General features: G+C 34.7%; 1 protein-coding gene across 1 annotated transcript in view; it reads left to right on the top strand.

Annotated features, from left to right (window-relative positions):
- KIAA1109 (KIAA1109 ortholog) overlaps positions 1–14367 on the top strand; it is a 176047-nt gene that overhangs the window by 124913 nt on the left and 36767 nt on the right. Inside the window, exons 55-62 of the mRNA XM_045552328.1 lie at positions 3901–4086; positions 5038–5206; positions 7143–7354; positions 8467–8665; positions 10015–10074; positions 12044–12270; positions 13011–13211; positions 13412–13542. Coding sequence (XP_045408284.1) covers positions 3901–4086; positions 5038–5206; positions 7143–7354; positions 8467–8665; positions 10015–10074; positions 12044–12270; positions 13011–13211; positions 13412–13542 — 1385 coding nt within the window. The remainder of the gene's footprint in view (positions 1–3900; positions 4087–5037; positions 5207–7142; positions 7355–8466; positions 8666–10014; positions 10075–12043; positions 12271–13010; positions 13212–13411; positions 13543–14367) is intronic.

The following is a 14367-nucleotide window of genomic DNA, read 5'->3' as shown; positions in this document are numbered from 1 at the left end:
TTCTTTCTTTCTTTCTTTCTTTCTTTCTTTCTTTCTTTCTTTCTTTCTTTCTTTTCTTTTCTTTCTTTCTTTCTTTCTTCTTTTTGAGACAGGGTATCACTCTTTTGCTTGGGCTAGAGTACAGTGGCATGATCATAGCTCACAGCAACCTCAAAATCGTAGGCTCCAGCAATCCTCTTCCCTCAGCCTCCTGAGTAGCTGGGACTACAGGTGTGTACCACCACACCTGGCTAATTTTTTTTTTGTTTTTAATTTTTTGTATAGATGAGGTCTCACTATTGCCCAGGCTGGTCTCAAACTCCTGGCCTGAAGTGATCCTCTCACCCTGAGCCTCCCAATGTGCTAGGATCATAGGTGTGAGCCACCATGCCTGGGTTTTTTAGGACTTTTTATATAAGTATTTTTATTTATGCATGTATTTATGCATTTCAAAAATCTATGGATACCTCTCCATATCAGAATATTTAGATCATCTTTTTGAACGTCTGTGTTATATGTTATACAGTTATAACAGTTTAACGACTCCCTTCTTACAAAATTTTGGTTTTTTCCAATTATTGCTGTTATAATTTACTCTGCAAGAAATATTTTGTACTTGTCTAATTAACAATACTTTAATAGAAACCTTAATATTTTCAATAGTTAAGACATTAGTGTTCATAAAAATAAAAATCATTCTTACCAACTAGTTATTTAATTATAATTATTGCATTCAGCCAATGGAACACTCTAAATTTTAAATATGAAATACTGAAATCAAATTTAGTAGTTAAGAAAGTCATACTAACATAAGAAATTAAAGAATGTAGCCAGTTTTATCAGTCCATTAGATATATCCTATACAGGCATACTTTGTTTTATTGTGCTTTGCTTTATTGCACTTCACAGGTATTGAGTTTTTTAAAAATTGAAAGTTTATGGCACCCCTGCATCAAGCAAGTCTATTGGCACCATTTTTCCAACAGCATGTGCTTATTTTGTGTCTCTGTGTCACATTTTGGTAATTCTCACAGTATTTCCAACTTTTTCAATATTATTATATCTATTATGATCTGTGATTAGTAATCTTTGATGTTACTGTTGTAATTGTTTTGGTGTGCCAGGAACTCACCCATAGAAGATGGGAAATTTAATCGTTAAATATTGTCACATGTCACATCTTTATTTGAAATCAAAAGCTACTTAATAGAAATGATTGAGCTTACTACTGAGGAAGCCATGTCAAAAGCTGAGATAGGCTGAAATGAGGTCTCTTGTGCCAAACAATCAGCCAAGTTGTGAATGCAAAGGGAAAGTTCTTGAAGAAAATTAAAAGTGCCACTCCAGTGAACACACAAATGATAAGAAAGCAAGACAGCCTTATTGCTGACATGGAGAAAGTTTGCTGGCTTGGATAGAAGATCAGACCAGCCACAACATTCCCTTAAGCCAAAGCCTCATCTAAAGCAAGGTCCTAACTTTCTTTTTTTTTTTTTCTTTTTGTTTTTTTTTAGACAGAGTCTTGGTTTGTTGCCCAGGCTAGAGTGAGTGCCATGGGGTTGGCTGAGCTCACAGCAACCTCAAACTCCTGGGCTCAAGCAATCCTCCTGCCTCAGCCTCCCGAGTAGCTGGGACTACAGACATACACCACCATGCCCAGCTAATATTTTCAACATATTTTAGTTGTTTTGGCTAATTTCTTTCTAATTTTAGTAGAGATGGGGTCTTGCTCTTGCTCAGGCTGGTCTGGAACTCCTGAGCTCAAACAATCCGCCCGCCTCAGCCTCCCAGAGTGCTAGGATTACAGGTGTGAGCCACCGCACCCGGCCAAGGCCCTAACTTTCTTCAATTCTATTCTATAATAGAATAGGCTGAGAGAGGTGAGGAAGCTGCAGAAGAAAAGTTAGAAACTAGCAGAGGTTGGTTCATGAGGTTTGAGGAAAGAATCCATCTCCATAACATAAAAGTATAAGGCAAAGCAGCAAGTGCTGATGGAGAAGCTGCATCAAGTTATCCAGAAGATCTAGCTAAGATCATTGATGAAGGTGATTACACTAAACAATAGATTTTCAATGTAAACGCAACAGCCTTTTACTGGAAGAAGATGCCATTTAAGACTTTGATAGCTAGAGAAGAGAAGTCAATGCCTAGATTCAAAGCTTCAAAGGACAGGCTAACTCTCTTGCTGGGGGGTAGCTCAGCTAGTGATTTAAGTTAAAGCCAATGCTCATGTGCTATTCTGAAAATCCTAGGGTCCTTAAGAATTACACTAAACCCGCTCAGCCCATACTCTATAAATGGAACACTAAAGCCTGGATGACAGCACATGTGTTTATAGCATGGTTTATTGAATATTTTAAGCCCACTGTTGAGGCCTACTCAGAAGAAAAGATTTCTTTTAAAATATTACTGTTCATTGACAATGCACTGATCACCCAAGGGCTCTGATGGAGATACACAAGGAGATTAATGTTGTTTTTATGCCTGCTAATACAATATCCATTCTGCAGCCCATGGATCTAGGAGTAATTTTGACTTTCAAGTCATATTATTTAAGAAATAGATTTCATAAGACTATAGCAACCACAAATAGTGATTGATGGATCTGTACAAAGTAAATTGGAAACCTAGAAAAGACTCACCATTCTAAATGCCATTAAGATTCATTGAAGGAGGTAAAAATACCAACATTACCAGGAGTTTGGAAGAAGTTGATTCTAACTCTGGTGGATGACTTTGATGGGTTCAAGACTTCAGTGGAGGAAGTAACTGCAGATGTGGTAGAAATAGCAAGAGAACTAGAATTAGAAGAGGAGCCTGAAGATGGGACTGAATTGCTGCAATCTCATGATAAAACTTGAATTTATAAGGTGTTACTTTTTATGGATAAGCAAAGAAAATGATTTCTTGATATAGAATCTACTGTTGAAGATGCTGTGAACATTGTTGAAATTAATGTTCCATAAACCTAATTGATAAAACAGCAACAGGGTTTGAGAGGATTGACTCCAATTTGAAAGAAGTTCTGTGGGTAAAATGCTATCAAACAGCATAGCATGTGATAGAGAAATCTTTCATGAAAGGAAGAGTCAGTCAATGTGGTGAACTTCACTGTTGTCTTATTTTAAGAAATTGCCACAGCTACCCTACCCTTCATTAGCCATCACCCTAATCAGTAAGCAGCCATCAACATCAAGGCAAGACCCTCTATCAGCAAAAAGATTGTAACTCGTGGCTGGGTATGGTGGCTCACACCTGTAATCCCAGCACTTTGGGAGGCCAGTGCAGGAGGATCACTTGAAGCCAGGAGTTCAAGACCAGCCTGAGCAGCATAGCAAGACTCGGTCTCTATAAAATATATATAAAAAAAAAAAAATTAGCTGGGCTTGGTGGCGCGTGCCTGAAGTCCCAGCTATTTGGAAGCCTGAGGCAGGAGGATTCCTTGAGCCTAGGAGGTTGAGGTTACAGTGAGCTGTGATTGTGTCACTGTGCTTCAGCCTGGGGGACAGAGTGAGACCTTATCTCTAAAAATAAATGAATGAATGAATAAATGATTATAGATCACTAAAAGCTCAGATGATTGTTAGCAGTTTTTAGCAATAAGTGTTTTTTAATTAAAGTATGCATGTTGGTTTTTTTAGACATAATGCTGTTGCACACTTAACAGGCAGTGTAATAGACAATAGTACAGTGTAAACATAGCATTTTATATGCACTAGGAAACAAAAAGTTTATGTGACTTGCTTTTTTGCAATACTCACTTCATACAGTTGTCTGCAACTGAACCTGCATTCATCTCTGAAGTATGCCTGTATATGTTTTAAAACATAGCTATTTTATTGTATATTGAAAGATTGCATTTGAGTACGTGTATATTGTTAATTTATGATTATTTTTTCCTCCTAATGTATAATCTACTAGGGTATTCAAGTAACGGCCACTACTCCATCAATGAGAGCTGTGAGATTTGAAACTGGATTGATTGAACTGGAACTTTCTAACCGACTTCAAACCAAAGCTTCGCCAGGAAGTAGTAGCTATCTGAAACTATTTGGTAAATGCCAAGTGGATTTAAATCTGGCTTTAGGGCAAATTGTCAAACATCAAGTGAGTATAGAATATATTGATATTAGAACTGTAGTTTTAAATTTTGCATATCATTTGAATTACTTTAAGTTATGCATTACTATATCTACAAAAATATTTAGCTTAAGTTCCTAAAGTTTCTGATTGTAAATTCTAATGAAAACTCATTTAAGAAAGCTCTTATAATTTTACCTTGGCAGTTCATTGAGTATTATGGCAGCATGTTGTTATAGTTTAGTGCAAATACAGTCAATGAAACTTAACTCTCGTATCTTCATAAATATTTTACTTGTAATTTTTTTTTAAATATTATTTTGTATTTCAATGCCTTGTACTAACATTACTCAGTTCTTAAAATGTTAAGTTTATACTTTCCCAGTAGAATATTGGCAAGTTTTGCATATGATAATGTTACATATATAAACTTAAAGAAATAGGCAGCAGGTAGTCAAATTCTGTTTTATAAAAATTAACTTTTGCAGCTCATTGGAATTTGTTTCATGTTTATTTTGCTAAAAATTATTATGTAGATTTTAACCTTTTTTCTCTCTGATTTGAAGAACCAAGTACAATAATGCCAATCATAGTTTCAAAATTGAATTGCTACAGTAAATATTATGTGGAGGGAAAAATGAACTAAAATTTCTTGTCATTTCTAGAAAAAGTAATTTCTTCTAATGGAAACACATTTTGAGAAATTCTAATTATTTTGAAACATTTAATACATTGCTATTCAGCATATGAATCTCCTCCTAGCTTTTATATAAACTTTATGACTTCATATTTACCTTTTACATGGCTATTTATATTGTATATTAATTTCAAATATTGAGTATAAGGAATATATCATTAACAATTAAAATTGAGAATATATTTTAGGGGTTTTTTTGGTGAATAGTATCATTAATGGTATTTAATTTTTTATTAAAATATTTTCCATTTGATTTTATTGAACTTTAAATTTTATTTTAGGTTTATGAGGAAGCTGGTTCTGATTTTCATCAAGTTGCCTATTTTAAAACCAGAATTGGATTAAGAAATGCCCTTCGGGAGGAAATCAGTGGTTCTTCAGATAGGGAAGCCGTGCTTATTACTTTGAATAGACCAATTGTTTATGCACAGCCTGTGGCCTTTGATAGAGGTAAGATGAAACTATCTTCTAGGATTTAGAAAGGTTTTGGTAATGCTAGATAAAAATCATCTCTAGTTTACCAGTGTAAATGGTTGACAGCTAAATGTCTCCTAAATCTGAAATGTGGACATCCAAAAAAAAGTTTTTTGCTTATTCTCTTTCAATTTTTAAAAGTTATTTTACATTTTAAAGTTATTTTGCTTGCTATATAGATACATAGGAGTTTCTGATTCAAACTTTTTAATTATAATTCTATTTTTTTGTTTTGATAACTAATGTACCTATTTGTGTTTTGGCACTATGTTTATTCATTTGTTCCATAAATATTTATAATTTAAATATTCAAAAGTGGAATTAAAAAATGGACAACAGGATCCCTTCCGTCAAGGAACATTGAGTCCAGTGGAAAAGAGACCAAAGTAGAATATAAAGTAGAGTTAGAGATGTATATTCTAGAATCTGAGGAAGTCTCTAACTTTGCCAGTGCTTTTTAAAGGAGAAACTAATTCTTTAGATTCAACTTTTAGTTAGGAGTTCACCGGGTAGACAAGGAAATGAAAGTTTCTCTTGTTTACCTTTGTATATTCCAGGACCTAGAATAATCCCTGGCATACAGTAAGAACTAAATAAACATTTGCAAAATGAGAGAGAATGTGAATGTGTCTATGAGCACAGAAGTCTTAGAAAATATAGTAGCAGCTTTTATGAAAGAAAATAATGAGAAAGTAGGCTGAAGAGGTAGACGGGGTCTAATTAATGTAGATTGGGCAAATGTGTTTGAATCGTACTTTAAAGCTAATGAGCCATTTTTGAAACCATTTAAGATTTCAATTAGTGAGGGCATAAGCTGGTATTAACAAAAAGATCTGTTCGTTAGAAAATTGACCATTTGGCAGTGTTACAGATAACAGTTTATTTTGCTACATCCTGTGCGCATGTTTTTCATTTCTCATTTTACTGACTTCTCATCAGCTTTCACCAGGTCCTTAAAGTACTTTCTACTTTTGGTGTCCTTGACACAGTACAGATAGAGTATCAATTATCCAAAATCCTCAGGACTGGAAGTGTTTCCGATTTTGGATTTTTTTCATATTTTAGAATATTTGCATATATATATTGAGATATATTGGGGATAAGACCCAAGTCTAAACATGAAATTCATTTATGTTTCATATACACCTTATGCACATAGCCTGAAGATAATTTTATAGAACATTTTTAATAATTTTGTTCATGAAACAGAGTTTTAACTCCTTTTTTGACTGCTGTCTGTCACATGAGGTCAGGTGTGGAATTCTCCACTGGTGGCATCGTCGTGTCAGCACTCAAAAAGTTTTGGATTTGGGAGCATTTTGGATTTCTCATTTTCAAAGTAGGGATGCTCAACTTGTACTTGCTTTTCCTCCTGCTTCTGTGGCCCCATCATCTTTGTTTCTTTTTTAGGCTTCTCTATCTATACACTGCTATGAAATGAAGGTTTTCCCTCACATTTATTTCTTATTGACAAGCTCAGACATCCTTGACCTTTCTCTTTATATCAAATCCTTTTAATGTATATTCCTAGCATTATGTACCTCTCCTTCAGGAATTTTTAAAAGTAGAAACAGTAAGCTCTGCAGATAAGTCAAGTACCGTATCTGTTTTTGTTTGTTATTCCGTTGCAATGCTTACCATATAATAGGCATTTCACAAATAAGTCAATGAACAAAGGAACGGACCTGGATTTTCTTCTTTCTTTCAGTTGCCTGCTTTCTTTTTCATTTTTTCATTTGTTAATGAAAAATGTTGACTATATATCCTCTTAGATCCTTTCTAATTTTAATGTGAGTTTTCTGAGAGTAATTTGTATTAATCAACAGGATTTTGTAGCTGTGGAGTTTACTTTACATAAAGATTTACAGTGTTGATTTTAATTTTTTTCCTGCCCTGCCTTAATTATCAAAAGCTGTGCTGTTTTGGCTGAATTATAAGGCTGCCTATGACAATTGGAATGAACAACGAATGGCTTTACATAAGGATATTCATATGGCTACAAAGGAAGTAGTAGATATGCTACCAGGTATCCAGCAAACATCAGCCCAGGCCTTTGGGACTCTTTTCCTCCAGCTCACTGTCAATGATCTGGGAATTTGCCTACCTATCACAAATACTGCACAGGTACAAAAAATCAAGTCATCGACTAATAGCCAAGCATTTCTACTTGACCATTTCTAAATATATAGAGTATAACAATAATTTTTCAGGATGACAGCTTATAATGGTATAATAGATAGCAAGTTTAGTAGACTTTAGTAGATAGCAAGTAAGACTGAATTCCCTCATCTATTATTCATCTATAGTGTGTTAAATCTGAATCTCATGAGACTTTTCTCTGAAGCACTCTGATATGCTTCAGAATAGTGATAAGATCAACACTCATTTGATAGCTCTTATTTTTTACCTTAATAAATAAACTTAGTTTTCAGAATCTTTTGTTTTTTAGCAAAGAAATCTTTGGTATAGATTTGCTTATGAAATGGAAATAAAAGGATATTTAAAAATACTATTTAATAAACTCATCTATAGTAGAGTAGGGAATTCCAAAATGCTTTTAAACTGTAAAATTTAATGCTAATGAAACTTCAAAGTTATGAATACACCTGGATAAAGCAAGCATTTTCTCTTCATAATTTAGAAACAAGTCTCAGAAATATATATTTGCATATACATGTGCATATGAGAGAGAAAAGTGCTATGAACACCTGTCAGGCCAAGAAGCAACAGTTACAATAGTCAAATACAGAGGTCTATATTTTACTGTTAGAATTTACTTTAAATAACCTGTAATCTATTATTGAATGAATTTATCTTTCAGAATTCTGTTTGGTAAGATGGTGTTAAGAAAAACTTTGGGTTGAGGATGGGCAACATTGGTGTTTGTGTTTCAGGAAATGAAATATGGTAATTTTTAATGTGCTGGATAGGGCTTAGGAAGGCTGTACACACCAAGGATATGTCATAGAGGGAGTGCTCCCCACCACTAAAAGAGAGGCTTAAGATAGGACAGTAGATAATTAGCCCTTTGCAAATTAAGTAAGAAAAAATGCACATTGCGGGTGCATTTCACTTGAGTAATTCAATTTTTAAAAGTTATCTTTCTAAGCTGCTTTTTAATGAAGATTTCTAGGCTTGACCTTTTCTAGATTTTTGTTCCTGTGAATCCAGTGAGGATTTCTAAATTTCAAAAATTGTCACCTTTTATCTTATGTCTTCTTTAATGTATTTTGCAGTCTAATCACACTGGAGACCTTGACACTGGTTCTGCTTTAGTATTGACCATTGAAAGTACTCTCATCACTGCTTGCTCTTCAGAGTCTCTGGTTAGCAAAGGGCATTTCAAAAATTTTTGTATCCGGTTTGCTGATGGCTTTGAGACATCGTGGGATGACTGGAAACCAGAAATTCGTGGAGATTTAGTGATGAATGCCTGTGAGTATCCGTTATTTTCTATATGAGGTTTAGAACTTTAAAAAGTAATATAGTAAGTCTCCATTTGTAAAACTGAAGGATGTTCAGATATAGGAGTGTTTTTAGACTTTGAGAAAGGAGAGCTATTTCTAGTTAAAGGTAACAAAACATGTGTGTGAAAAACTGCAGCTTTCAGTAATTTTGGTAAGTAAACCAACCAAGCGTTCTTTTCGATGGTATAACATTTGAAGATTTGCTCACTCCCTGATTTTTCCTGATCAATCCATGAATGACTAGATAAAACACCTTGGTTCCATGGGGATCTTGAAAGAAAGTGATAATTGCTTAAGATCCAATTCATTATACACAGAAAAGGTTGTGTAATAGCCAGGACCAGGAACTCTATCCTTAATTAATATTGACATGAATAAATCCACGTGTCCAAATTTGCAGGAATACAGAGTGTAATGTGAATTCCTCCAATTTGATTATACTCAGTATTAGGTATAACTAAAGCTGTTTTTATATGCTATTTTGAAGGTATAGGGGTTTATTTCTGTTTTAATATTTTAAATATTAATAGCATTGGTAAAACATCATTAATCTTAAAAACGAATAAAAATTATAATTGAGGAATTAGAAGGTTGTGAACTAAAATTCCTCGGCCAATCTTGTAAATTAAGTAATACTTAATTGCATCTTAGAAGGTGCTATGCCATTGTTATGCAATTTTTTTCCTCTCTCCACTAGAGGGAAATCTTTCCATCTGGGTTTTCTTTGAAGAATGGGGAAACCTTTTCATTGTTTTTATACCAGAAACTTTTATACCAGAAAGTTTTAACATTCAATGTTTAGATAAAATTATAGGTGAAATTCTCAACTTTGATGTGTAGAGAAGGAAAAATACCTTTTCTTTCTACCTTTTTAGGTTCTCTGTGGGACCCCTGTTACAAAAGACAGCTTAATGGGAGAAAAGCATACCGACTTATTTAATAGAAGTTTTATATGACACAGGAACTTTTATAAGACAATGAAGTCCCAAAGAATTGGTTAAACACTTGAGTGTTTTTATACTGGGTTTGATGAAGAATGAACAGTTGTGGAAAACTTCAAAGAACAAAAAGGGGTTTGAGTCAAGGGTGGTAAACTGAGAGAAACTTAGCAAGGCCTGTTTGTTCAGGCCTTTGTTCAACATCTCTCCATTTCAGAGATAAGAATACTCCTTTTCCCTGGATTTATATAGGGAGGGCACCTCTCACATGAGGGTCCTGTGACCTCCTTCACAGGAAAGTCAGAATCCTTTTAGAGTACAATGTTTAGTCACAAGAATATTTTTATTGAAAACTGTTGCTGGGGTTATATTTGTGCAGGTGTAGTTCCAGATGGCACCTATGAAGTATGTTCACGGACTACAGGGCAAGCAGCAGCTGGTAGGTTCACATTTAGTATTACCTTTGTTACATGTATCACATATAATTCTGCCTTTATTTTAGTGGCAAAAGAATCTTTTAGCTAAGCTAATTCTGGTGTTCACTAATATTTTAAAAAACTGTTTTGCACACAGTGATGGAGACTCACAGAGGGGGAGGCTGGGAGGTGGTGAGGGATGATGGGGTACAGTGTACACTACTCAAATGATGGGTCCACCAAAAGCCCAGACTCCACCACTATACAATATATACATGTAACGGAATTCAATTTGTACCTCCAAAATCTGTTAAAATAAAAAAAACTATTTTGCAATAGTTAACAGTTGTTAAATTAGACACCTAGTGTGTATAATAAATATACAGTGCAAAAAGTTTTTGGGAAAGATGAAGATGAATAAAATATACTTTCTATCTTCCATACATTTAAATTTTGATTATATAGTTAAGGTATATGCAGCAAAATTACATTGAAATAAGTGATATGTACAATAAAATATAAAATTCCAGTTGCCATTGAAATGTACAAGAGGGGGGAATACTTTCAAATATGGGACACTGGGAGCAGAGAAAATTTCATGGAAGATTAAGCATTTTAAACAGAGATGCAAATGTTCCTTATGCAAAAACTGGGAGGTGTGGGCCAAGGAAAATTCAGGCAGAGAGAATAACATCAAACATGATGTTAAAGCACAGTGTCTACTTAGAGTTGTCCAATTTGGCTGGAACAGAGAGTTATGTGAAAAGTAAGATGGGAAAAATGTTAAATGCCAAATTAAGGAGTTTAAACTTGATTTGGTGGGCAGTGAGAAGGCCACTGCATGATTTTGAACAAGAAGGCAGATGGTGACACTATCAAAGGGACACTTTCAAAGATTAGAGGATAAAAAAAACGAGGAAACTAGTTAGAACATAACTATGGAAGTAATAACTTGACTAAGATGACAGTGGAATGTAAATTTTTATTTCACCCTTATAAAATTGGACAGGGTGAACTAAAAAGAGATACTTATTTAAGGGGTCGTAAAATGTTGAGAGGGGTAGAAACTGATTAAGGTTAGTAGATTTACAGGGTCTCTCTACTATTCTATGTTATCTTCCTAGCCTCAGTGCTGATCCTAAGTAAGTTTTCTCAGAGAGCACCAAGGCCTATAGTCCCCATTGACAGAGAACTGAAAAGTTAGGAAATTTCCAGCAGCAATGTCAGAAGGAAAGTGTGATGACTGAAGCAAACACACATATTGGGCGAGAGGTCATATAAAAGTCTTTGTCCAGACTCTTGTTTATAAGTGACAAGAACCCACCCCAATCAGCTTAACCAAAAGATCTGAAGGATATTTGCAGATTAAAATTAAACTTAGGAATGGCTGTTTCAGGGAAGAGAAAGAACCTAGTCAATTCAGAGGCCTTTGGAACTGCTGGGATCAAGATCCCACCTGTCACGAGGATCTTTCCAGCTCTTGTCTTTGCTCCTGGATGGCTGCTTCAGTTAAAAAAACAAAAACAAAAACTGATTACCTCTTCCTTACACATGGCAGGAAGCATGGTTGCCAAGAGCTCATGAGCCTCATTTCCCCATCCTCAGTCACTATAGAGGGACCAACCTTTTCTGAAGTCCAGGGAAAGATTCATATTTTTCTAGCTTTAACCTTCACCTGGACCAGTTACCTAATTAATTCTGTGTAATGAGCTAGGGGGTCATGGCAATTCCTACTACAGCTGTGGGATGGTGCATCAGCTTGGGGATAGGGGAAGGAATCTGAAGGAAAAAGGGGGCTATACAGAGGAAACAATAGATGCACACTATACGTATAGGAAAATCAATCCCGTAGTATAATGTTTCTGACAAATCTAGCTGTGAAAGACATTAGTTAATATATATGACCATCATCCACGTTATCACTTAAATGTAGAATTATTTAAATTCCTATACTCAGGACTTACCAAAAATGCCACTTCTATATTTAAACAGAAAGTAGTAGTGCTGGAACCTGGACACTCAATGTATTGTGGAAAATGTGTGGGATTGACGTCCACATGGATCCTAACATTGGCAAAAGGCTAAATGCTCTGGGCAATACCCTTACAACACTAACAGGAGAGGAGGACATAGATGACATTGCTGACTTAAATTCAGTGAACATAGCTGACCTGTCAGATGAGGATGAAGTTGATACTATGTCTCCCACTATCCATACTGTAAGTAAACTCACTGTTGGAATTTTTCAGGACTGGCTTTTACCCTGAGACAGGGTTATTATTAATTCAATGTTATTTAATATATTACATTTGCTATTTGTGGAGGAAGGGGAAGGGAGTAGTGGTTCCCTGTGTCTACATTTCATAATACTGTCTTTTAATTGAGTTCTGTATTTCATAATGACTATCATCCAACTTGTGCCTTAACCTGTATGTAATGTAGTAATATTAAAAGTGAAGTGCAGGCAAATCTAGAGAGATAGAAAGTACATTAGTGGTTGCCTAAGACTGGGAGAGTAGGGAGTGGGGCAGGAGGAGACTGGGAAGAGACTGTTAATAGGTATGAGTTTCCTTTTTGGGTGATGAAAATGTTCCCAAATGAGATTGCGATGAAAGTTGTGTAACTTTGTGAATATACTAAAAATGAATTGTACATTTTAAAGGACTGAATTTTATGGTATGTGAATTAAATCTCAATAAAGATGTTAAAAATGAATCTCAAAGAAAAGTACACACACAAAATGAAAGAATACATTTTAAAAGTATATATTTCCATCTATATTATACATCTATATGTTCTATAATATAATGTTATTTAGTAATCAAAAGGAAAGTTTTGCTTTCATTCTGGTATTGATTTTTTAAAATTCTTTTAAACCTCTTTTAACTATTGTACCATGAAATAGTTTTGTTCTTGGAAAGAAATTTTTAAAAAATTAATATTACTGTTTATTATTTAGAATTCAGATGGAAATTCAGTAAGTGGAGATGGCCACAAGCTCACCTTTGGGCAGCGACTTGTAAATCACCTACTAGGCCTGACGCCCCCAAATCAGCGCTATTCTGTTCCTGCAGAGTATCTGTGTGACTCAGAGATGTGGGGCTCCCCTCAGTCTAGCCAGTCCCATTTGAAAGCATGCAGAGCACACTCATGGGGACACGTAGGTAGCAACTCAATAGATTCCTTATGAAAATGAAGAAATTTGAATCAATGGGGAATTCCAATCATATTACTTAATATAGATGACCTTGATTCTTGCATGCTTACTTTGATTTAAGGTATTAATTTTGTGATAGTACAGATTTGCTGAGTGACCTGAGGGTGATGATGGTATTGACAGATATGATTTCAATTTTTCAGGAAGCTGTAGATTATCGAAGACAAGGAGCATCTTCTAGCCAGCCAGGAGAACTTAGAGGAAGAAAAATTATGAAACGCATAGTGGATATCAGAGAACTGAATGAACAGGCCAAAGTAATAGATGATCTTAAGTATGTATAGTGATTTTAATTTAATATAATGTTCCCTAATAATGGAATCATGGATGTTAAATGTGGAGGAAATGATTTGGACTAATACAAACCCTTTAGTTTATCAGTGATAATCACCAGTGTCCAGACAAGTTTAGTAATTGGTTTGAGATCATACATTTCATTAGTGATAAAGTTAGACCTGAGATCTTCATCTAGTGCTCTTCACAACTCCTTATCTCTGAGAATTTTGTGACTGATTTTATATCACATATATGTATCTTTACATGTATATGTATACTTACACATATCTTCACATGCATATTTAAATATATGCATTAGTCTTTTGCTAACATTAGTATTTCTGGAATGTAGTTTTTTAGAGGAGGAAAACAGCATTAAGTACCTGTTGTGTGAGTTTGACATGTTATCTCAATTTAATCCTTATAACATTTCTGTGAGGTTAGAAGGCATTATGCATACTTTATTGGTGAGAAAATTGGCTCAGAGAAGTTAAAGAATTGCAATTTGAACTTGCGCCTAAATTAAAAGTTTATGCTTTTTGTTTATTTGTTTGCCACCTATATTAGTATTTCTCAAGAACTGAGGTATGGGAATAGGGTGAGTCATGAGAGGATAGTAGGTGGTAGTAATTTTTTTCCATATTTGTTGCCCATTGGATAGTACTGACTAACACTTCCTATGAATAAACATTCTTCTTCCTAAACTTTGAAGTTTTTGTTTTTCTAAAAGATAATGGTCATGCCTTATCTTTTCTAATCTGCATACATCTACACCTGTGTGTGTGTGTGTGTGTGTGTGTGTGTGTGTGTTTACATTCAAGGA

This window comes from Lemur catta, chromosome 5 (genome assembly GCF_020740605.2).
Source record: "Lemur catta isolate mLemCat1 chromosome 5, mLemCat1.pri, whole genome shotgun sequence".
Lineage (NCBI taxonomy): Eukaryota > Metazoa > Chordata > Mammalia > Primates > Lemuridae > Lemur > Lemur catta.
This window is presented reverse-complemented; position numbering and strand designations above follow the sequence as displayed.